The 26,777-nt window shown below is 32.3% G+C and overlaps 1 protein-coding gene across 11 annotated transcripts; it reads left to right on the top strand.

The window, feature by feature from the left end:
* The first annotated feature begins 916 nt into the window (after window positions 1-916).
* On the top strand, window positions 917-25,688 carry LOC142223231 (uncharacterized). 11 transcript variants are annotated; one of them, XM_075293089.1, is made up of 7 exons: window positions 939-1,072; window positions 12,246-12,414; window positions 19,680-19,790; window positions 22,203-22,400; window positions 22,470-22,568; window positions 23,659-23,952; window positions 24,476-25,688. In XM_075293089.1, exons 2-7 carry the CDS (start codon window positions 12,403-12,405, stop codon window positions 24,680-24,682), a joined length of 921 nt encoding a protein of 306 aa, XP_075149204.1. In that variant the 5' UTR covers window positions 939-1,072; window positions 12,246-12,402; the 3' UTR covers window positions 24,683-25,688. The 11 variants fall into 11 exon arrangements, with proteins under 11 accessions (XP_075149193.1, XP_075149204.1, XP_075149200.1 ...); XM_075293085.1 differs by having other exon boundaries at window positions 12,113-12,414; XM_075293088.1 differs by lacking the exon at window positions 939-1,072 and adding an exon at window positions 4,909-5,008.
* The last annotated feature ends 1,089 nt before the right edge of the window (window positions 25,689-26,777 follow it).

Raw genomic sequence — 26,777 nt, 5'->3', positions numbered from 1 at the left:
TAATTTTATATTGCTAAATTAATTTTATATTGCTAAATTAATTTTATATTGCTAAATTAATTTTATATTGCTAAATTAAAAAAAGTAACCGTGAAAACAAGCTGGTTATCAGCTTGAAAACTGAACATAGTACTCAGCTTATATTAAAAATGTTAGCAAAGCATTACTATAGCCGCTAAAATTCTTTCACATTGAAATTTTCGAGTTTGTTCTTTTAAAACAATTATTTTTAAATCAGATAATCTTCAATTGATGCGTACAATCTTTTTTCATTTAAAATTTTAATTGGGTACTATGTTCGATTTTCGACTTCAAAATCACTTAATATTCGAGGTTACTTTTTTAAAATAGATTTTTATCATTGTTTTTAACTTGAAAATGTAAAATATGTATTATAAAATATATCAAGGCATAAAAATTTTTACCAGATAAGCTCGATCTTGTCATATTGTCGACGGACCTTCTATCATTTTTTATTTTATATAGCATGAATTCCATTTCACATGAACTCATTTACTTCGATTTTTGGTGAAATTGTGCCGTTTATAACATACTTCATGTATAATAAATTCTTACTCAAGGTGTACCATAAATGCTTTTTAATTCAATTTGTCGGGTATTAAATCTAATGGCTGTTTGCACTAAATGAAGACTCCAGTTTATTAATAAACAATCATAAATGTCACAAATTTAGCAAATTTTCAGGATTCGGTAACGAAATCCCGGGACTTTCGGGACGGGATTTATCCCGAATGACAGCCCTAGTAAATACCCTAATATGTTTTTTATACCATATTTGGTAGACTATTGTTAATAGTCATTTATTCCTATCGTGAATTAATAACGAACTGTGTTGAATGTGGTTATGACAGATTACAACCAATTGTTTTTGTATTTACATATCATTTACTTTATTATCAGTCGGATTTTAGTACAAAATTTAAGTAAGAACAAAAACAAATTGAATATTTGGAAAAATAAGCTATAAAACAGAATTACTATTGAAAAACTAGAAATCCAGCAGGAAATTGTGTATATTGTGCCTAAAAGTATGCAACGTTATGGAGAAAAGGTGAATATTGCGGAGAAACTAAGTGAATCGTCCAAAATGTGTTAAACATAGTGAAAAGGCATATGCCATAATGAAAATTAAAAGTGCGAAAAGATCCAAAGAAGTTTCTTTATTTTGTTATTTTTGTATTGATTTTTTTCGTATGAAGGTTGTTATCCTTTGCGCTAGAGTCATAGAACTCGCATTCGAATTCTGTGTACATACACACATTCTTTAACACAAATAAATAGACAAATAGCAAGTGGTGGAGTGTATAAGGGTAGTTTGATTTTATTTTTTTTCGCGAATTGTTGTCCGCAATTAAGTTTCATGTGCGTCTAGTCATGTTTCCTTTAAGTTTAGCCAAGATGTGCATATGCTTGCTTGCAGGTAATGAAGGTGGTCACTTAAAATTAAACAGCTTAAAGAACAAAACAGAAGATGGATTATGAATATATGAAGCGAAAGAATTTTGTGGACAAAGTTACATAAAAAGAACTCACAAAAGCAAAGCAGCCAAAGTTTAAAAAATAATAAATATATCAGTTATACACAGAAAAAATATATTTTTTACTTTACTGTCAGGAAAAAAGAATGACTTTTTGCGATTTACCTTTTTTAGTTAATGAAAATTAGTCGATTTTAGTAAAATTTTGCCAGATGTGAAAAATTTTCTTTATTTTAACTTTTTTGCTTACTTTAATGATATGAACAAAAATAAAAAAATGTTGTGTACAAATGAAATACACAATTTTATACTAAATTTTCAAATTAGTTCATATTTTTCTAAAATGGGCGAAGTTTACTTAAATTGCGTTCATAAGTTTCCGAAATGAGTAAATTTTCCTTAAATTGTGTCTGTCTTGAACTTTATATAGTGCGAAAGACATTTTGACAATTGTTAACTCCAATTTTTTCAAAATATTCAAAATTCTGACAAACAACTGAAAAATAATTAACATTTTTAATAAATTTTCTTCAATTTTGACAAAAATTATGAACTTATTTGTGACATGTTGCAATTACTAAAATATTTTAGTTACTATTTTCTAAAATATTTTCTTCATGGTGGGTTCACTTTTTTCTGGGTGTAAGTTCGTACTATTTTTTACCATTTTGACGGTTACTATTCTTCAATAAACTCCATATCAAGTTATAATAAAATTTGTCAAAAAAGTTATAATTTAGTTTTTTCCAAATCTTTAATTTCAAAGAATATTTGTACAGAAAAAAATATCACCAAAATATTTCCAATTAAGAAGTTGATTGAAGTTGACATTTTTTTAAATTAATAAATTAACTTTTTAATGAAGCTAAAAACATTAAGTTAATTAAGTGAATGATTGAAAATTTTTAAATTTTTAATTAAAAAATTAATTGATTAGCTTTTTAATCAACCCGGTAGTCATGTAAAAAAAGTGATGCAAATTTTTTTATTAAAATTTTCTTTTTCAAACAATAAATTTTTTAATCAAACTAAAAAAAATAGTTACGTTTTTAAAAATTAATTAAAAAAGAAATCAAATAAAAAATTAATTGCGTTTTGCAATCAACATCAATTAAATTTTTTATTGAATCAATTAAAAAATTAATTTAAAATTTTTAAATCAAATCAATTAATTTTTTAATCGAATATTTTTTGATGCCTAATTTATACAATTAACTTTTTAATCAACCCGGTAGTCATGTAAAAAAAGTGATGCAAATTTTTTTATTAAAATTTTCTTTTTCAAACAATAAAGTTTTTAATCAAACTAAAAAAAAAATAGTTACGTTTTTAAAAACTAATTAAAAAAGAAATAAAATAAAAAATTAATTGAGTTTTGCAATCAACATCAATTGCATTATTTATTGAATCAATTAAAAAATTAATTTAAATTTTTAAATCAAATCAATTAATGTTTTAATCGAATATTTTTTGATGCCTAATTAAAACTGTGATTGATACTATCAGTTTCGTCATTGAAGACATTTCCATTAAAAAATTAATTGGATCAATTAATTTTGTTATTGAATCAGAACATTTTTTTGTGTGACAAATCTTTTCATGAACAAATTTTTAAAGTTTATACGATTAATAATTATTTTGGTTAAAATTAGAACTTTAATAGAAATTTTTGTTTAAAATTAAAATTTAGTAGAATAAATTCCAAAATATTGGTGACATTTGTCTATACAGTATTCAGGCGAAAACTCTCTAAAAGAACAAGATACGTTTTAAAAACTCAATTCTTTCCAATATCACTACCACTGTTGTTTATTCGGCTAAAATAAAACTATTTTTTTTTCTGAAAAAACAGTGAACCCACTAGGAAAGAAAAATTTCTTTAGTTTTAGAAAAAAATAGATTAATTTTAGAAAATTTTAACTAAACTACAGTAGAAGCACAGATGTCACGCCGATTTCACAAAAATAAGTACATATTTTTCGACAAATTCAAGAAAATTTATTATTTTTCACTTATTAAAGAACATTTCTTAGTATGAAGGAAAAAATTAGAGTCCAAAATTGCAAAACTGTTCTTAGTGCCATACGAAGTTCAAAATGGGCGCATTATTAGTATAATTTCCAAATTTTAAGAAATTCTGAAATTGTGGGAGACACCAGTTAAGTTAATTTAACTAACGTACATAAAAAATAATTAAAGTCATGGAAACTTTCTTAAACGTTATAATTCCTTGTACTAAAATAGAATTAAAACGGTTTTAGTGAAATATAGGGTGCACTTTTTTGAGTGTATCATTTCATAAAGGACTTAAATTAATACAATCCTTAAAAATAACAAGCATAGATATAGCTACATACATAAGAAAAGTTTTACATAAATATCCACCGTATCTATGATAAGTTTCAAACGTGGTCTCTCAAATTTCGAGGGTATGTACTCGTAAGTGTTACCATCATTTCTTCTGTCTCTTGTCCACAACATTTCCAAAAAATAACCTATAATAACTGAGGAGTTTAAACCTTTTTTGGTAGCATGTAATTAATGTTATTATTTTTCCATCATAACACTAAATTAGGAATTCAACAATACGAGTATGTATGAACACGCGGTAATTAGGAATTACACGCTTTTCGTTAGTTTTCGGTCCTGTAAAAAGTACCACAAATGAAAAATGTTGACTTGTGCTATATCTACATTGTGTTAGATCAATATGAAGGTGAACCTTCGTCATCATTTCTGTATTTCTGGGTTATATGGTCCAAATCAGTGAGGAAAACTGATGAGTGCGCAACATTTAGGTCCTATTTCTCACGAAATGGTTTCATAATTGTAGAAAAATGTCTTAGCCTGGCTAAATAAAATTATAAATTAGCACTTAGACCATCAAAATAAAGTCCTGTGTCCGCTTCTAGCCCAAATGCACCATTTGCAGCCTATTACACACTGGGGAACAAAGATGAGCAATGTTTTCTTTTTAATTTTAATTTTGACGCTGTGCTTCTTTTCTAATTATTTAGAAACAAAAAGAATTTCGTTTTTTTGTTATACCGAAAACAGATTAAAGAAACACAAAAACCTCCAATTTGGGGAATAAAGATGAGCAATGTTTTCTTTTTAATTTTTATTTTGACGCTGTGCTTCTTTTCTAATTATGTAGAAACAAAAAGAATTTCGTGTTTTTTGTTATACCGAAAACAGATTAAAAAACACAAAAACCCCCAAATTTACGGAAATTCCCCTCCAAATCCCCAAGTCCCCAACTCAAAAATATACCCAATTCGGGTGGAAATCTCCAATACTGGCAACACTGGGGAGGAGAAAACAAACATTCATAAAAATAGAGAAATATGTTATAAGAAAGCTCTCATGACCAACTGCTCACATAGGTATAACATTTAGTTAGTTGCATTTCTGCTACGAATCATACATGACGTTTCGTATTTTCTTCGGACTAACGAGAGGTGATTGCCAAGATTTCCCTTGAGACATAAACAATGTGTTCATTCATTGTGAGTTTCAAACAAAAACAGTGAATCGTTTTTGTTGCTACCTATATGTTGTGATATTCTTTGATTTTAAATACAAAAAAAAAAAATATGCAAATATGTGATAAGTTTTAAACAGTTTCTTGTGGCCGATTCATTTTCTCTAATTAGAAATTAAAAAAACGAAAATCTTAATGATTTTACATAAAATAACCATTTATAAACAAAAGTATCAAGAGAAGAAGATTTTATAACAAAAACCATTGGCCAACGAAGAGCTTTACTTAAGATCTTACCGGTGCGGTAGTTCAATAATAACTGTGTGATCTCATAAATGCCATGATTTTGAGTATTAATTTGAATTCATAATCTATAATAGGGTGTATAAGAATATCAAAGTTTAGATCTTTTAGCAACACTATAATACGGCTAAATAAGCGTAATTTTTTTCTAAACTACCAAGTGCATTTATCTTTCAATTGTGCTGTCCAGCTTCTATAATTCGCCATCAAATTAAAACAACAATGACCCCTTTACATAGAGTGAAACAAAAGCCACAAATTGTCTCTAATGAATTTTCCACAGCTTAATTTTATAACATGAATGCAGAAAAAGCTAAGTGTCAATGTGTGAAGGAAAAAATGATAATCACCGGTAGACACGATTGATCGGCCGCTTAATAACTGAATGACATTTGATTGCTTAAGCACAAATGCAGAAAAATAATGACTTTGGGTTTGGTTGCACCGTCATTTCTTGGCGTTGGTTTTGTTTCTTCCCCGACTTTCTTCATTGCCATTTAGCTACAAATTGGTTTCACGAACACAAAGTTTTTTAGTAAAATTTTTAGCACTTGCTTGTTTGCCCATTTCGGAAGGCATATGGCAATTGGCCAATTGTTAGCAATATTTTGGTGTATGTTTATAAATAAAAAGTTCAAGTGGTGGTGTCCAGACAAAATCACTCGAATAGTGAATTCATTTCATTTTATGGTCATTTTCAAATTAAATACAATCATAATTAAGAATTTTCTAATAGTTGTTTAATTGAATTCAATTAAAAATATTTTATCATAAGCAAAATACATATGTTGTGGTTTTGGTTTTCCGTCATGAATCCAAGAGAAATCTGGAGCATCATAAATTAAACATTTGCAATAAAATGAAAAAGCAAAAACAAATACCTAAGACCTAAAGTTGGGTGGAGCCGATTACAAAAACATAATATAAAGATTTTGTGTACCGCCATATTTGAGCGGTATTTCCAAAAAGAAAACATTGCGCCAATTGGTATATTCGACGGGTGATACATATATACGTCTAAATTTCAACCGTTTTTACCCTTGGCTTACACATGTAAGAAGTAGACTTGTGTCATAAATGTGAAAATCGGGCGATCCAATATGTTAGAGCTACCGAGTTGGTTGTTTGTGGAAACAAAGTTTAGGTCGGATAGGGAAAAGTCAGGATAATACGTTAGATGGGTCATGCCGGTACCTTAACATAGTGAAAAAACTCTTTTTTCTTTTCCAAGTACGCTGAGAGAAAAGTCTTTTCTTTTAGACAATAATGCCTTCTTTTGGCGCTAACAATTTTTCCATAACCCTCTAATGCCCAATTCCGCCTTTAGGCGGCCTTCGTTATATGAGGAAGCCTTTAATAAAACACACCTTAAGCCAACAAAACTGGGTAAAATAAAAAGAAAATTTAGTTAAAACTGTTCAAGAGACTTTGCAGCATATACTGAATTTTACCGTATAATTTTTTCTTGTGGCGTTTTCTTAATTTTGTATCGTTAACATTGAATTGTTTTTGATTTAAAAACGCAGTCCATTTCGTTTATATCAAACAATGTTCTTTTCTGCCTTTAAGTCTTTAATAAGACACATTTTGAAGTTTCATAGTAAAAATGTAATGTCGAACATCTTTTCGGAATCTTCCGAACATTTTTGGAGTATAAGAAAAAAAAAATTTTTGGTGTTCGGTCAAAGCAGGAATCGAACCCACGACCCTTTGTATGCGGGGCGGGAATGTAACCACTGATCCACGACTTATGGTCAACTTAATGAATGTTTCTGTCAAATAAAGTTTTTTATTTCGGCTCGTGGGCGTCGAAAACTATGCTTTATAAATATAACTGCTTGTTTGTTTATGTTGCTTGTGCACTGATGACTATAGCGATAATTGTCTGTTGATGACAAAACCAGCTACGTTGCCCAGTGTATAGTGTGTTCGCTTACACACTGGGAGCCACCGTGGTGTAATGGTTAGTATGCCCGCCTTTCATACACAAAGTCGTGGGTTCGATTCCTGCTTCGACCGAACACCAAAAAGTTTTTCAGCGGTGGATTATCCCACCTTAGTAATGCTGGTGACATTTCTGAGGGTTTCAAAGGTTCTCTAAGTGGTTTCACTGCAATGTGGAACGCCGTTCGGAATCGGACAGCACTCAGTGATAAGAGAGAAGTTCACCAATGTGGTATCACAATGGACTGAATAGTCTAAGTGAGCCGATACATCGGGCTGCCACCTAACGTACACACTGTATGTTCCGCAGTTCGATTCTCCATCCAGCCGAATGGTGAAATTAAAAAAAAATTTTAAAATCTAATAATTTCTTCAACATTGTTTGTATTAAAAACCTCGTGGTAGTGAAGAAGAAACAATTAGCCAAAAAAAAAAAACATTTTGTTTGTTAGGCTGTATGAAATTGTTTTTGGGTCCTATAAAAGAATCAACATTTATCATAAAAAGTATATACTTTTCTCCCAAACAAACTTCCTTATAGCTAAAAGCAAATGGGAGACGACATTTGTTTGTTTGTGTTCACGGTTGCGCTTGTTGCCAGGGCTGGAAAAAGCGCACTTATCGAGTCAACGACTTCCATTTTCAAAACAATTATGAAAAAGTCGTCCTTTTACGTCGCGATTTTCGGCTTTTTGATGATTGAGCGTAACATTCTCCTGTCAAAGGAGCCACTGTGGTGAATTGGCTCCTTTCCACTTTCGAGTAACCAAAAAGTTTTTCAGTGGTGGATTAACTCCTCTCAAAAATGCTGGCGACACTTCTGACTGTTTCAAAGCTTTTCTAAAATGAGATCCCTTGTCATTGAACTAAACATGAAATGTTAACTTTTGAAAAAGTCAAGTAATTTAAAAAATTGAAAAGTGGACTTTTTTTTGAATTTCAAAAAGTCAACAGTATTGCATTAGAAAGTTGCGAATGGCTAAACAAACTTCTGCACATTTTGTAATGAATTTCATCTTAAATATAAGAAAAATATGAAATGGCACAAAATTTTCGTTTTTTTAATAGAAGTAAGAGTAGTTGTCTTTACTGGTCGTGATTGATTTACTCAAATAAATAATACGAAATGAACAATATAATGTTATTTTAAACACGCTCATCACCACAATAGGTAAGTTTTCGTTTACATCAATCCCATCGTCAGCTGGACTGACAAGTGAAAATTAAATGCTGCTACTATTGCTACTGAAAATCCAAATCAATCAGTGCTCGAACTTTTTACCAATACAACATATTTACCGATGAGAGGGGTTTTTGATCCGCTTACACTTATGTTTAGGTTTCTAATAGTTTTGTTCAAAATGCAATTAATATGAGAAGAAACATCCGTGATAACCAACTACCAATGAAGATGCCATTCAAACACCCGAATCACCCACTGCACACCGTACACGAATGTATTGTATAATCATGGGCAGAATTGCATATTCACCTTTAATTGAAAATTGATTTGAAAGCGGAATACACACAAATCTGAGGCTTTATACATTGTGAAAAAATGAATGAGTTTGGACATACAATAAATATATGATTTAGGAATTTGAATCGCGAATAGAACAAAATATATTATTAGTTATTATTTTAAAAGAGCAACACCCATAGAAAATAGCCTGAACGACGTGTACGTTTCAAAACGATCCGTTCATGCGTGGTGTTAAACGGAGAACTGATGGTGTCAATCTGACAACGATAAAATGACACCATATGTTGCCAAAGCAACAATCAGTGTTCATGATCTGAAAAAGTAATGATTACGAATTTATATTCAGGCATGCACGATTTAACTTTTAATGCCAAACAACGCATCGATCAACTTTTATTATTGTATTTTTTTGTATAACATTTTATCATTTTTTTTAGATCCTTAAATACTAAATAATGTGGAAAATATTTTTTAAACATTTTTTTGTTTTTCTTTTACACTAAAATTTACGTTACAAATTAATCAATATATATTTCTAAAATTGTTTCCTGTTACCGTGACTCGGATCTGGTTTATCATCTCCATACACATTAACACTCGTCTTCGCACTTTGGACCACCGACGAAGTTGCCATGCGCACGTCTAACGATTATTTCAAGACTTTTCATGAGCAAAGAAAAAGAAACGCCGTTCATGAAATAGTGAATGTCCGTGGACGAAACCGTAGGTTAGGTTAGGTGGCAGCCCGATGTATCAGGCTCACTTAGAGTATTCAGTCCATTGTGATACCACATTGGTGAACTTCTCTCTTATCATTGAGTGCTGCCCGATTCCATGTTAAGCTCAATGACAAGGGACCTCCTTTTTATAGCCGAGTCCGAACGGCGTTCCACATTGCAGTGAAACCACTTAGAGAAGCTTTGAAACCCTCAGAAATGTCACCAGCATTACTGAGGTGGGATAATCCATCGGTCGAAGCAGGAATCGAACCCACGACCTTGTGTATGCATTCCTTTTTGATTTTTCCTGGATGTTTTCGTTTCATTTTGTTACCATCCGTTCACAATTTCGGAAAGTAGTTTTTTCTATTAGTGAATACAAAATGGCATTCTATTTCACTACTTGTTTACTAGATTTAAGTTTATTTTATTTTATGGGTTCTGATACCAATATTTCGATACGTTACAAAAAAAACTAAATAACATTTTTTATTGAAAAAAAAATTCAGTGATTTCTAAAATCGGCTCACTATTAGCTCTAAAGTATTATCTTTGCAAAGTTCTTGCATTTTATAAGCTTGCATTTTTTTCAGTGTTATTACCGATAGTTATTATACAATATGAAGGGGTCATTCCATTTCGTCCATTGTAAATGAATGATGTGAGAGCTTTTCCAACGGAAACAAATTATAGTCACTATAATTACATCACGATTTTGATTTGTGCTCTTTGAACGAGCAGCTGGATGATTGAGGGACAAAAAAAAACAGACGGCAATGAAAAGAAAATTTAGATCATTTAAGTTGGGCGAAACAGAAGAAGTGGAATGCCAACAAGCACACTTACATCCAATATGCATTCAATGTAAGAAGCTAATAGAAAAGAAAAAGTTGCCTTACAACATTCGATATATGTAAGATTCTTCTCTTTGGGAATTATAGACGGCATTTCTAACAGAGCTTTTCGTTACTAATGCTCCAATTCTTTGCAAAACTGGCCAATGTAATATTGGCAATGTTTATAATTAAATATGATTTAAAACCTGTTACCAACATAACAGTCTGTAACATATTGGTATTGGCCGGAATGAATAGAATTTGGAGTTGTTTGTAGATTGGATCATAAAAACTATCATATCTGATGACATCTAGTCGATGGGATGCTTCCAAACAAATTGTCTTTTTTGATCGACAAATAACTTTTTTAAATCTCATCATCAACAGAACGGGAATTATGCAACTGTAACTATTCGATACGATAACAAGTTTGACAATTAATTGTTTAAGAAGTTCAATGATTAATTACTGGATTCATGTAAACATCGGAACTACATTCAATCGATTTCAAAACATAAGTTGCAGTAATATTACCAACATGATTGCCTGCAAGCAACCATCAAGTGTCGTGTATCTCCCTAAAACATTAATGATCCATATGACATTGTTCATTGTATGTCGATCGCTAAGTGTTTTGGGCCAATCAAGACAATATAATTTAATGTTTGATTTATTTGTGGATCCAAATTTTTTGTAATAGCAGTGTTTTTTACTCCACATATACCATATAAACCTTCATGGCCATGCTAGGGATAGGTTAGGTTAGGTTAGGTTAGGTGGCAGCCCGATGTATCAGGCTCACTTAGACTATTCAGTCCATTGTGATACAACATTGGTGAACTTCTCTCTTATCACTGAGTGCTGCCCGATTCCATGTTAAGCTCAATGACAAGGGACCTCCTTTTTATAGCCGAGTCCGAACGGCGTTCCACATTGCAGTGAAACCACTTAGAGAAGCTTTGAAACCCTCAGAAATGTCACCAGCATTACTGAGGTGAGATAATCCACCGCTGAAAAACTTTTTGGTGTTCGGTCGAAGCAGAAATCGAACCCACGACCTTGTGTATGCAAGGCGGGCATGCTAAGCATTGCACCACGGTGGCTAGGGATAATCAAAAACTTATTACCCCAAAAGATCTTCTAGTTCAATAAAAATTGAGCGAAACTCTGGAAGTGCATTTTTGGGTGTATATTAAAAGTAATGACTTGGGAAGAACTTCCACAAATTTTTGCCGGAATGGTTTAAGACAACGTAGCTCCCATATAGAGATACAAAAATCGAAAATCGTTTTTTTGTTTTCAAAAATTCCAAGTTGCATTTTTGTAATTTTAAAATTTGAATTTTCATATTGGCCAAAATCCATAATTCATACAAAGAAAAATTCATTAAAATTTAATGAGACATTTTGGCATTGTTACAAAAAATTTTTTTCATTAGTATAATAATAGTAATAATTTTCATTAATAGTATGAAACCTTTCCTTATTTAACAGACAATTTGTTTAACTAATTAAACATTTCGTTGTATTTACGAATTTGTTTCATTGGCTCAATTTTAATGATACAATTCGTTGATATAAGGAAACTTTTCATATCAGTCTTTTAAGAAAAACACGAAAAATATATCTTTTTATTTTGAAAGTCGGAAGTCGAGATGTCAGAAGTCGATTTTTCAATGTTCCCCAAAAATTCGATTTTTTGGGAGTAAGAATTCTAATGGGAATCCCTATTCCAATAATTTTCTCAAGGCAAACAATTCCCTTACTTTAAAGTTGAATGTTCTATGGAACTAAATAATTGCATTCGTGAAAATATTAATTTCTATTGAATTGAAACCACAATAGAATAGGAAGCCCAAGAAACCTTAAACGAAAGAATGACAATAAAAGATTAAAAAAAATCACTGGATTGAAAGAGAAGCAATCGCATCATAATAACCGCACTAAACTCACATCTGTGTCTGTCTAACTTGGTTAGTAAAAGGAAATTGCAAAAGGAAAGAAATCCCAACAAGAAGAATTCATCCATCCACCACCTATCGAACCAAGAAACCAACATCCAAGAAGCCATGCTTTAACTAAATGTTCACGGAAAAGAGTTAATTACACGCCCAAAGAAAAATCTAAAAAAAAAGATGTCTCTGAAGGTAAGAAGATAATTATGCCGCTTATTTCAATTGTTTGTGTGTAATATCTTGTTATTGTTGCTGCTTTTTGTTTGTTGTTAAACTGCAAGCACCACCTGTTATAGTTGTTGTTATCGTTGCTACCGTTAAGAGTTAATTGCGTTCTGATAAAAGACAATTATGATTGTGATTACAAACACACATATATAAGCACATAGCAACACATTCTAGATATCATTAAAAAACACTACACAAACACTATAAATACACTCTAGAAAATGATCATTTAATATACACATGAAGGAATTAAGATTAAACATTTAACATTGGATTCGAAAGAACAAAGCTTTTCACAGAAATTACTATTCATTACAGATTTGGTTCTTTTTGTCAAAAAGGTAATTTTAAGAAAATTTCTATCTTTTGCCCTTTTGTTCAACTAAAATTGAATAAAGGTAATTTTATATTTGCTTTAATCAAATAATTATTATTTATTCCCAGCAAAAAAAAAGAGCTTCCAAAAAAGTAGTTTGAATCGCCAATTTATGATCCGGAAGTAGTGTAAACTTGGATCATCTCCAATGAATTTTACGTTAGCTTGCCATTTGACGGAAGTACACAATTTTTTGATCCTTTGCATTGCTTTAGAAGTTGTGCCTTGGAAGTTCATTTGGATGAAGAAATTAAAAAAAAAATATATTTTTTTTCCAATTTCACTTAATTTAACTTTATTTTTATTTTATAAAAAATATATAAAACAAAAAAGCCGTATGGCCAAAAAACTGTATTGTATAGCATATAAATCCTGAGTATCAATATGTAACATTCAATGATAATAATTTCTATCCTAATTAATAACAAGTATATACGGCCGTAAGTTCGGCCAGGCCGAAGCTTATGTACCCTCAACAATGGATTGCGTAGAAACTTCTACTGAAGACTGTCTTCCACAATCGAATTACTTGGCTTGCGGTAACACTTGCCGATGGCAAGGTATCTTAAAACTTCCTAACACCGTAATATATACCACATAGTCCATACGTGGTATATATTAAACTAAAAACGGCCGATTAAATACGTATATAATTAAGTTTAAAGTTTCTATAGAAATAAAATTTTGACATTTTCTATAAAAGTAAAATTTGGAAAAAAATTTTCTATAGAAATAAAATTTGGAAAAAATTTTCTATAGAAATAAAATTTGGAAACAATTTTCTATAGAAATAAAATTTTGACAAAATTTTCTATAGAAATAAAATGTTGACAAAATTTTCTATAAAAATAAAATTTTGACAATGTTTTCTATAGAAATAACATTTTGACAATGTTTTCTATAAAAATAAAATTTTGGTAGATTATTTTTGGCTCGAGTGGCAACCATGAATGTGAACCGATATGGACCAATTTTTGTGTGATTGGGGATCGGCTATACATAACTATAGACCGATATGGACCAATTTTGGCATGTATATTAGCGGCCTTATACTAACACCACGTTGCAAATTTCAACCGGATCGGATGAATTTTGCTCCTCCAAGAGGCTCCGGAGATCAAATCTGGGGAACGGTTTATATGGGGACTATATATAATTATGGACCGATGTGGACCAATTTTTCATGGTCATTAGAGAACATATACCAATACCATGTACCAAATTTCAGCCGGATCGGATGAAATTTGCTTCTCTTAGAGGCTCCGCAAGCCAAATCGGGCGATCGGTTTATATGGGGGCTATATATAATTATGGACCGATATGGACCAATTTTTGCATGGTTGTTAGAGACCATATACTAACACCATGTACCAAATTTCAGGCGGATTGGATGAAATTTGCTTCTCTTAGAGCAATCGCAAGCCAAATTTGGGGGTCCGTTTATATAAGGGGGCTATACGTAAAAGTGGACCGATATGGCCCATTTGCAATGTCGGATCGTATTGCAAATGGGCCATATCGGTCCACTTTTACGTATAGCCCCCTTATATAAACGGACCCCCAAATTTGGCTTGCGATTGCTCTAAGAGAAGCAAATTTCATCCAATCCGCTACATCAATAACAACTACTTGTGCCAAGTTTCAAGTCGATAGCTTGTTTCGTTCGGAAACAAGCGTGATTTCAACAGACGGACGGACGGACATGCTCAGATCGACTCAGAATTTCACCACGACCCAGAATATATATACTTTATGGGGTCTTAGAGCAATATTTCGATGTGTTACAAACGGAATGACAAAGTTAATATACCCCCATCCTATGGTGAAGGGTATAATAAAAACTTATAAAAATAATTCAATTTAATGGTTCCCCAACCATAAAAACAAAATAAAATATATTAACAACCGTTAATTATAAAACTGATAATCATGAAGTCCATTTCAGGTAGTGGCAATCATACATCAATAAGACCATTTGTAATAATTCCATATCGCGAATGACTATATACCAAACCTAAGGATGGGAATAAATATAAAAATGATGCAAGATTTTACGACGAAACACATTATTACTATTGCTTAGTACTAAGTTCGTTTCTGCGAAAACCGAATATCTTCATCTATCTCCGTAAATAGGGTCCCAAACCCAGGGATGCTAATTTATTTATGCGAAATAATATGTCTGACTATTTTTTCGTTCGAAAAATTCAGGGTTGTATAAATATTTGTTGGAAAATGTTCAAAACAAAAATTTCGCATTTATTCCGCGCTAACGTTTTTTATATGGAGTATAACAGTTTTTCGTTCGAAAACATGATCTTAGTACTAGGCTTATGGGACAAATACGCAGGTCAAATGGCAGAACATTCCAACACCTGGCAATCCTGACAACAAAGGATCTCATAAACATCGAGTTTCGAATGAGTGGCACACAAATGTGCGGATTACGTGTCGACCTACTAAACACAAACGTCCTGTACAGATCGATAAATTTGTTTGAGGTCTTGGGAAAGCATACTGAAATCTGTGGAAAAAACATTCCGTTTTGATCACACTACATAGTTCTATGTTAATTATTTGTTCTGGAGAGATTTTTGACAAGAATGAATTATATTTATCTGCATTGACATGAACTAAAAGAGGGTTCACTTTTTTTGAATGGTACACTAAATGTTTCCAGTGGACACGTGCACCGCTCCTCCTGAATATTAAAAGTAAAGGTTTCAATGAAAAAGGGTGCAACTTTTTGTGTCACTTTCAAAAATGAATGTGCCACGTTTTGTGCCACTTTTACAAATTCTCAATGTTAACGCTGCTGATGTTAGCCTAGAATTGGCATTGAAATATACACAGAGTTGTGAAAGAAATCATTTTGTTAGTTGAACAGCGTTATTGATTTTATTACAGTACTGTTTTTACATTTTACTAGTATTTTATTATAGCTCTGCCATTATTTGAAATGTGAACCATACGCGTAATATTAACTTATGCTGGGGATAAATTTCATAAAAAATATGTACTAAACTGTATAGAATTTATTCAACAAAAATATGAAGTAGCAAACTGCAAAATTGAACAACGCCAATGACAGATGCTTCAAAAAGTTAGTGATTTGTTGAAATACATATTGTACGACTGTCAGTCTTAATTGCTCATTTTATTTATAGGACCTTTTTAGCTGGCAAATATCTAAAGAAATAAAGTATGTTCTATATTAAAATTGGTGATTCGTGCAACTTCAAATTATTTCTTAGCAAAATTCGAAATTAATTCCATAGTACTTAGGATACAGTGTAATCGGTTCATTAATTTCGATTTTTTCATACATAACATATAAATATGATTTTCATTAGAGTATTTATCTATGTTCGTCGTAAATACCATTCCTGTGTGCATTGGTATGAAGCATTTTTCATATCTAAGAGATTGCTGTTATTTCACTGATAGCAAAGACTATTAAATGTAACGTGTAATTTTATTCGTGAAATATCTATTTAATGAATCGATACTGTCGTAAATGGTTATAGCTGTAACATTTTTATGCCATAAAAAAATGTTCTCCTACACGCAAAGAAAAAAAAAAAACGTTTGGAGAACGTGTACCGAAAACGTTTTTCTTTTGTTAGAGTTTTTTGAATTGCTTCGAAAATTTTAAACTTTTATCACCAAAAAAAAAAATCGTTTGTTACAAAATTTTTATTTTTTCAATAAAAAAAGTTATTTTTGAAACAACAACACAATCCATTTCGTTTATATCAAACACTGTCCTTTGCTGACTTTAGGTCTTTAATAAGACACATTTTACAGTTCAAAATTTAATATAGTACAATGTAATGTTGAACATTTTTTCGGAATCTTCCAAACATATCTGGAATATATGTTAAAAAAAAACTTTGGTCGAACCAGGGATCGAACCCACGACCCTTGGCATGCAAGTCGGACGTAGCAACCACTGCTCCACGGTGCCAAACTAAATGTTTGTTTCTGTTAAACAAACTTTGTTTATTCTGTTCGTGGGCGCCGCAAGCTATGCTATATAAATATAACTTATATGGATATTTATCTATTGATGACCATAACAGGTACATAGCTCAGTGGTTAGTGTGTTGGCTTACAAAGTGCATGGTCCGCGGTTCGATTCTCCGTCCAGGCGAAAGGTAAAAAAAAATTAAAAATTTGTAAAATCGTCTAATTTCTTCTACATTGTTGGTATTACAGGAAAAGGTGTTAAGAACTAAAAAACCTCGTGAATGTGAGAAAGATGTGAGGGAAAATGCAATTAGCAAAAAACAATATTTTTTTTTAGTTTGTCTTTATGAAATTGTTTTTACATACTGGAAAAGAACAAACGTTTATCACAAAAAGTATATACTTTTCTTCCAAATACACTTCCTTACAGCGAAAAGCAAATGAGAAACGAACGTTGTTTGTCTAAAATTTTGTTTGGGAGGAAAGAATTATTTTTTTGCGTGTATACTTAAAAACTAGAAAAGAAAGACTGACACGTTTCCAGGTTGTAGGTCTATTAAAAACACTTTTGTTTAGATTCAATAATGAATCTTACATTTTTCGCATAATCCTTTTGGAAATTTCTGTGTTAACCATTCCATAAATTGCGCACCACTGTGTTGCCATATGATTCGTTTGTTCTTCACCTCAGTTTGTTTGGTATTCGACATTAAAATGTTTAATGTCTATGCCTTTAAATGCCAAAAGATATACAATTTTGATCTTAGAAGGGCGACATAGTGGGAACGACAACAAATTTACGCTTTGAATTGTGCTGCCACTGCTGCTTTTTTCCCAACAATTCCACCAGCACCAATCTCCAAATAGCTAACTATTGTATTAAACAATTCCCCTGGTTTTTAGCTATCGCATTGGCGCTCTATGGTCTTCTGGGAAAATAGCTTAACAAACTAAATGCAATCGACAGACATGCCAAGTACATTGTGTGGGTTGAATGTTCTTTATGATGATGTTTTGTGTTAATCTTCCGTTTTTTTTTTTTTTTTGAAAAGACATCAGGTGCACTTTTGCTGATTCTCCCATGCCAACTATTGGCATATGTGAGCAGAGGTGTGGTATGAGTACTACCTGTTGAAATACTTATACATGTTAGGATTGTTTTCTTTTAGTACACCCAGAGAAGGAATATGATTATATTTTTGGACGAGAAACATTAACATGTTTGTCGCAATCATGTCATTTTCTCGGAAATTAAGTATCTGAATTCGGCAGGCATAATGTTTTGGGAAAGAAAACAATATTCTTTCGGCAAAAATGATCAATGTTCCCCCCTCCAAAAATAACATTATGCCCTGAAACATATTTGAGGTGATCACGTTCCTTCTCTGTGCGTACGGATTACAATGTATGAATGAGCTATCTAGAAAATCCGATCATTGGTCCGTTTCGGCATGATATAAATTTCTGAAAGAAAACAGACCTATTATTTCTAGACGAGAAAGAGTAGCTACCTTTTTTGTATTAAAAGTTTTGGTGGTGAACTCATTGATTATGGTTATAATAATTTTAATATTCATGTAGCATTAAATAATTGGCATTTTATACGCTACAGCGAACTTTGTTGCAATCACGTTTTGTCCATAAAATTTCTTCACTGAAAATCTGTCCAATATTGTCATATTTAGGTTATGTTAGGTATAGTGGCAGCTCGATATTTCAGGCTCGCTTAGACTATTCTGTCCATTGTGATACCACAGTGGTGGACTTCTCTCTTACCACTGAGTGCTGGCCGATTCTATATTAAGCTCAATGACAAGGGACCTCCTTTTTATGGCCGAGTCCGAACGACGTTCCACATTGTAGTGAAAGCACTTACAGAAGCTTTAAAACACTCAGAAATGTCACCAGCATTACTGAGGTGGGATAATCCACCGCTGAAAAACTTTTTTGTGTTTGTGGTCGAAACTGGGTTTGAACTCACGGCTAGTTATACATGTTTTGGAACTGGCGAACGTGCATTTTCATAGTCTTCAGTATAGATCCGGCTGGGAGAGAAAACTCATTTTTGGTCTTATATGCTAACTTCAAATGGAAAATAGACATGGTACGATTTCGAAAGAAACGTTCTCGTGCGATATTTCAATTCGTTATTCGATATTAAATGCAGATCTAAGAAACATTTATATTTATTTTGACATAAATTAGCAACATCTGAAAATGTTTACCTTTTGGATATTTTATTAATTGAAGATTTCTTCGACTATAATTTTAATTAAACAGTTGATGTTAGGGTTGCACAATTTTTTTCATTTCTGTTAGAAAGTGCAATATTTTCTAAATTGCTTTCAAAATTTAAACGGCTAGATTGTAACTTTTGGCTTCATGTTAAGGTTAGTTATAGTTTAGGCCATTCCCCGTTAGACTTTACAACCGATGTAAATGTACGCCTTGTAAAATTCCAAATTTGCCAATTATCACATAATTCGTTAAAGTATCTACCAACATGAAGCATTGAATGATGTGACATCACTGGCCACATTTATTTGGTAAGTTAACTTAACTCCATGTTTTTGTAGCAGGATACTGTTTCTATGTTCGATGGAATATTTTGAATTGTTATGTATTAGTTTGTATTTTAAATGTTGTTGATGTTTCGCTTTGCTCCGTTAGTTTATTGTCTGTCAGATGGCTGGCAAAAAATTGAGCCTGGAGATTTGAACGAACAAGTGTTGTTATTCGACCGCTGCAGATAAATAGACATCACAGTTGTTTAGTATTCATCCATTTGGTTGTAGTTAGTTAGACTAGTAAATATCATATGAAAAAATAAGTGTTTTTGAAAAGAAACAGTTGTAATTAATCTTTTGTGATTTCGATATTTCAGAAAGAAACACCCTCAGATGTTTTGCTGCATTTGGCTGCTTTGCGGGGAGACGATATTACATTGAGACGTGTATTGGATAGTGGAAAAGTTCATGTGGATTGCAAAGATGAGGTAATGAGAATTGATAATATTGATACATTTCAAACACTGGGATTTCTTATCTTCAGAAAATTCGTATATCAAGCAAATCGAGAGTTTCCCTCTATATGGAGGAATTAGCGAAAAAGCGATCAAAGACGAGGCTCTCTCTTCCCCCTGTGATATTTAAGTATGAGCTATTTCATTTTCACCAAGATGTAAGGTTAGGTTAGGTATAGTGGCAGCTCGATATTTCCATTGTGATACCACATTGGAAAACTTCTCTCTTATCACTGAGTGCTACATCAGCCTCAGCTGGCTCGAGTACGAATGGCGTTTCACCTTATGACGAAACCACTTAAAGAACCTATGATCCTATGACCCTATGTAGGCTCTTGCAAACAATGAGGACCCCGTATTATTGTAGATTATATTAGGTATAGTGGCAGCCCGGGCAGGGAAAAGATGAGGCAAATTAATTAAGAACATTGATAAATTTCAAACATTGGAATTTCCTATCTTCAGAAAATTCTTATATCAAGCAAATCGGGAGATCCCCTATATATAGAGTATGCCAAAAGATAAAACCCCATATTTTAATATGCATCTGGAATAAAAATTGCCGAAAAAGCGATCAAAGACGAGGCTCTCTCTTCCCCCTGTGATATTTAAGGATGAGCTATTTCATTTTCACCAAGATGTAAGGTTGGGTTAGGTATAGTGGCAGCTCGATATTTCCATTGTGATACCACATTGGTGAACTTCTCTCTTATCAATGAGTGCTGCCTCAGCCGCAGCTGGCTCGAATACGAACAGCGTTTCATCTTATGGCAAAACCACTTAAAGAAACTTTGAAGCACTCAGAATGCATTACTGAGAGGGTATAATCCACCGCTGAAAAACTTGTTGGTGTTTGATCGAAACTGGGATTGAACCCATGACCCTATGTAGGCTCTTATTATTGTAGGTTATATTAGGTATAGTGGTAGCCCGGAGGAGGAGGAGAAAAACCATGGCTGAAAAAATGTTTGGTGTTTGGTCAAAACTGTGATTTAAGAAAGGTGGACGAAGAGGAGGATCGCTTCTTTCTATGGATTTCGAAAGATGATGTATTCCATTTTCAGTATAGGGATTCCAACCATCTTACCGAAAAAAGGGCTAGACAAGACCTCCTACTCCATATAAATATGAAACAGTGACGGGTCTACTCACTACACCACACACAAACACATATATTTTTTGTCTTCAATCACGAAACTAATTGATCCAATTAATTTTTAATTGAAATTTCTTCAATTCACAGAAATGATAGTATCAATTAAAAAATTAATTCAAAGTCAATTAAAAAATTAATTGATACTATTAAAAAAAATTTTTGAATTAATTATAATTTTTATTGAATATTTTTCTAAAATTCAATTACGACTTTAATTGGAGAAATTTTCGTGAAATATTTTTCTGTGCAGTTTGCTACTGCCTTAAGACAGAGAATATCAATAAAGATATAAAATGCCGGAGATCATCAACTATGTTATATATGATGACATACTATAGACTGAACATCAAATATGTCCATACTCTTTTGTTTTGCTGATCGACTTAATAACTAATTTGCTATGTGGATATCAATTTCCGAACGTTTTTCAAACTCTTGGAAGCTAAGCATTCCAAAATGCCAAACAATGTTAATTTAATTAATTAACAAAAACTGGAGTCACGCATGCTCTCATTTCAGCTTTCAGCGGCTTTTGTTTTGCCCATCTTCAATTCGGTCGCCGTGTGTCCGTCATAATCAATTGACTGTAGCAATATAAACAAAACCGCAAATAAAGAAAAACAAAAACAAAAATCGCATGAATGAACCTACGCCAATTTGTATAATGCTAATCCATTGACGTAGGTTTGTAATTAATTGACTGACTTGTAATGGTACAAGTGAAATGGAAACTGTTTTTGATATCGCCTCCATTGATTTTGGGGGCTGGACACTAATTTGGGATATTCGGATATTTGAAGTGAAAATTTGTAAACATGCCAGCCATGCCGTAATACAAACGTGCTTGGCATCTTTGTGGGCTCCTTGATAGATATCTGTTGGAATTCGAACATTTACAAAGCGAAAAGCATTTTTCCAAATGGCGTTTCATATTTAGAAGTACAACGTGTCTTGTGTATTTTGTATAGTGCCATGTTTTGCATCGGTCCGTTGAATGAGTTGATCCATGCGTTGTGGATATTTGCAACATGCCAACCAAAGTGTTGGTAATTCATTATTAAATATTTATTTCAAATTTATTGCAGTAATTACGCAATTAAAACGTTAAAGCCACAATCGCATCGAATGCAATAAATTGTGTGTGTGTGGTAGTCATTTTTAGAGCGATTGTGGTTTGTTTGAATTATCATGAGATTGAAGCATTTTCCATACTTCTTACTATCGAATAGGATGGTACAACTCCACTTATATTATCGGCCGCTGGAGGTCATACAACATGTGTGCTGGAATTGTTGGAACAAGGTGCGGATCCAAATAGTAGACGTGCCACCGGGACAACACCCCTATTTTTTGCTGCCCAAGGTGGATATTTAGATGTGGTGAAAATCCTTGTTAAGGCGGGGGCCAGCGTTGACACACCTTCTGTGGTGAGTATATGTAGCACTTTGTAAAAAATATTTTATATAATTGTTGTTTGTATCGTTTCGTTTTTTAAGGATGGAGGAACTCCCCTATTTGTCGCAGCACAAGGTGGTCATGTAAAATTAGTTAAAGAGCTTTTGGATTGTGGTTCGAATGTAAATGCCTGCATGAAGGTGAGCAAACAAGTTATTGAAGATAAATTAAATTTGTATTAGATACTAAACAAGTGAGAAAGATCTTATAATAGGTGAAGAAAGAAAGAGAGTAATAACCTTGCATTTAAAAAGTCTTGGATGAAAAGGTTAAAGGTTCCTTGCGTTCCTTCATACATAGTGCGACACGATGCTGTGAAAAGGGGCTCCTTTATCATTGAGCTGAAAATGGGACTCTATTCATTATGTGTGATATAACAATGCAACACAGTCTCATATAAATCTCTCACAGTCATCTAGTGTCGATATATCGATGTTTTGTTCTTACCGGAGGTTATTTCCTTTCAACTCAATCCGGTATGCTCGAGCACCTAAATGATGTGACCCATGCCGTGGTTTATTCGAGCACAGTCCTTGGTCTTATTGTATCTTCTGATACCGCTCTCATAGTCCCTCCCGCTCATCTTAATCCATTATTGTAACACGTCTTGACGTTCCTTGAATATACGGTCATGCACTAATAAAAAAATTAAGTTATGAAATCGTGAACGGACGGTAATTTGAGAAGGAAATGTTCACAAAATATCAAAACGGAATGTTCACAGTTTCGTCCAAGGGCGTTCACGATTTCATGAACGACTTTCGTTTTTCTATGGCCACGAGGTCGTAAAATGTTCGTTAGACGTTCTTATGGCAACTCCGACGGTGGTAACATACAATGTGCTAAGGCGACTGTTAACGCGTATGGTAGAGACAATGCAGGTTCGAGTCACGGTAGCGGATTTTTATTTATAAATTCGTAACTATTACATTTTCAGATAAAGTGTTGTCATTTTGACAATACATGGTGCCGTTTTATCGTTGTCAGATTTTAAAACGTGCACGCCGTTAATGATTTTTTTCTATGGGTGCTTGCTGTTCCGTTCCACTGTTACCCATAATTTAGCCCCCGCTGATGTTTCTACACGTATCTCTATAAATTTGATGGATGCTTTTAACGCCCTTGCAGACAAATGATGCCCCCCTACATTTCAATATAATCCTATTTTCAATAAAAATTAAGTAGAACTCCAAATAGCTCTATAATTAAATTGTTTTTAATTTTAACCAGGATCGTGCAACACCAGTGTTTATATCGGCGCAAAATGGTCATAGAACAGTATTATCACTATTGTTAACTGCTGGGGCCTACCCCGATACGAAACGCATAGATGGAGCTACACCTTTATGGATAGCAGCACAAATGGGCCATGATCACATATGCAAGGTGCTTTTGCAAAACGGCGCTAATGTTGATGCAGTGAGATGTGATGGTGCAACACCACTATTCAAAGCGGCACATAAAGGACATGCGGCTGTGGTAACGGAGCTATTAAAACACCGACCAAATTTAGGTTTATTACCGGTAAGTAAATAAAATCGTAAGTATGTATATGTCTTTTTGGAATAAGATTTTAGAAAAACGTACACTTAAAGAAATTATTTTAACCTACACCCAGATAAGGAATATGAGCAAAATGTTATTTTTGAACGGTGAACATGGAACATTTTCAAAAATGTTGTTTTCTCGGCAAACATATACATGGTTGCCGAAATCAACTACATAATTTTCGAGATAACAACATGGTTGCTACAAACATGTTCCGTGTTCATCGTCCCAAAGTAACATTTTGCTCATATTCCTTATCTGGGTGTAGGTTCTTTTTGAGGTTAAAAAAATGTATTTAAAGGTAACAATTAATTTCTGATTGAAAATATCATTTTTCATTTTTTCACTTTTGAGATTTAATTGAATCAAATCTCATCCTTTTATTTTTACTCGAGATAGTTACTGTTTTTTTTAATTTGTCAACTTGTGTTTTGGGTTGTTTAATAACAAAATTGTACATTGTTTTGTCTAAAATGGCTAATTCTTTACACAATTTCAGAATGGTGAAACAGCTTTACATGCAGCAGCCATGTTTGGTCATATGACAGTTGTAAAGCAACTAATAGCGGCTGGTACAGATATCACTCAAGTTAATCAGGATGGCTTGACGGCACTACAAGTGGCACGTCAGCAAAACTATTCCTCAATATGTGAATATCTACAGGATCGTTTAAGAGCACTGCAAAGCAGAAATCAACACAGTTAAAATTTTTCATTATCGGTTTCTTGCCATTGAGGATATTTTGATTATAAAACAGTTAGAAGCAGAGCTTATATGAACAGAGCTTTTATTTCGTCTGTCAAAAAGACAAACTACTGATTCTTTCACACACACACCAACATTAACACATTCTGCAATATATACATAAATGAGAATTTTCAACTCCCACTACTACCAACACAAACATACACATGCAGCTTTAAGATTTATATATAGATTTGAGTGTGAGAGAAGAGAATATCCATTTTTGTGGATTAAATTATTCGAATATTTGGTCTAAGGATAACCATGATATACCCTATACCAAACAACCACAAAACCAACAATAACAATTGAACAGATGACAAACACTTTTGCCTTTTTTACTAATAAGTTTTTTCAGTCTAATAAAACCAATTTTTGAAATGCCTCAGACACTAAATGATTAAGCACCGCGTCCATTTTTGAATTTATTATTAGACCAAAAACAAAAACAAAAACATCTTACCTAAACTGAAATATACATAATAATTATATAAATAAATTAAAATCCTTTTTGAAAATAATCTTATGATAATCACTTATACCTTTATGGACTATATTAAAAAACAAATAAAATTTATGAACCCCTATGTGTTTGTATATACATAAATATATTAAATTCACATTAAAGAATTAATACAACTTAATAACAATAATAATTATACATAATAAAAACAAAAATTGTTAAACGATTTATGCAAATAAGCAATTGTTGAAAATGTGCAATATGTCTCCTATAATAATAATTATAAATAAATCATAGGTATATTAAGAAAAAAAAAAAAAACAAAACTAAACACAATATCTGAGCCCATACTTTTTTTTAAGTTTAACTTAAAACTCCTATTGTAAATTTATCAACATATATTTATTTATTTAAAACCTAAGTATTTATTATCAATAATAATTTAATCAAACTGTCAGCAAAATCAAATAATAAAAAACCTAATAAAATATTTTGAAAGCAGAAGCATGGTATGAATTTATTTGATAATGGTTGAATCAGATTCACCTATGGAATCTGCATTTTGCCGGGAAATCATGTTGGGATTTTAAAAGCTGGTACTATGTTCACTTTTCCTACATGAGCGACATCTATGTGTTAAACATATACTAGCATTAACATAGATTTGCTTTTATTTTCTGTGAGTTATTCAATGTTACTTAACAGTGAAGGGTTTGGGGACATAAATGTTTCTGAGCGACATCTATGAGTCAGTATATTATTCAATTAATAATGTTACCTTCGGCTGTACCATTAACATAGATTTGCTTTTATCCAATTATTCAATGTTACTTAACATTTTACATTTTAACAAAAAAATAGATGCCACTAAAAGCCGGACAAACAGAAATGAACGCCTTACAAATTGGGGATTTAACTATATTAGAAAAAGACAACTGTATCTGATGGCTTTAAATTACCAAAATTAAATCCTGTTTAAGAAGTGAAGATGAGAGGTTATGATCATTTATATACAAGGAATCATAAAGATTCAAAAAAGGATGAACTGAGAGTAGAGCTAGAGCTATTTTAACGCCATACTTCACACACGGCTGTAGTTTTTAAATTATTATATTAACTATCTACTTCTACAATTGATACATATATCGATTATAAGATATAAGATATGTACACTGAAAAAAATATTGTCGTGGGGTCAAAGATTTCATGTCTTTAAAATACGAATTTGCAAATTTTGCTTAGCATAGAAGACGCATTTCTCTAATATAAAGTTTTTTCCCTGTCCAAAAGTCGATAAACTTTTCAATGAAGTCGTATTATCCTTATAATTAAGTGATTTCACTTAAAAATGGGTATCATAACATGAAAGAAAAAACGTTAGGGCTAAGGTCAACTTGACTTTAATAATTCAGAAAAATTCTTTAAATTTAATGAAATTGTCTTTAAATTTGTTGTCTTTTTGCATCTTGACTACAAAACAAAAAATCGTTCAAATATAGGACATGTTTTTCAACACTTCATTTTAAAGACGCTTTTTACTTGAAACATAGCATAATTACTACTGGAAGTCGAGTCTTAATTTTGAAAATAAAG

Source organism: Haematobia irritans, chromosome 2 (genome assembly GCF_050003625.1).
Source record: "Haematobia irritans isolate KBUSLIRL chromosome 2, ASM5000362v1, whole genome shotgun sequence".
Lineage (NCBI taxonomy): Eukaryota > Metazoa > Arthropoda > Insecta > Diptera > Muscidae > Haematobia > Haematobia irritans.
Note: the sequence above shows the minus strand (reverse complement) of the source record. Positions and strands in the feature narration are given on the sequence as shown.

Bases quoted from the DNA above. Each gene is read 5' to 3' on its own strand.
- LOC142223231 (XM_075293078.1), top strand. From the start codon at position 1,052: ATGCAACGTTATGGAGAAAAG. The intron at 22,401-22,469 runs GTGAGTATATGT...TCGTTTTTTAAG, and splicing joins GCGTTGACACACCTTCTGTG to GATGGAGGAACTCCCCTATT. The intron at 23,953-24,475 runs GTAAGTAAATAA...ACACAATTTCAG, and splicing joins CAAATTTAGGTTTATTACCG to AATGGTGAAACAGCTTTACA.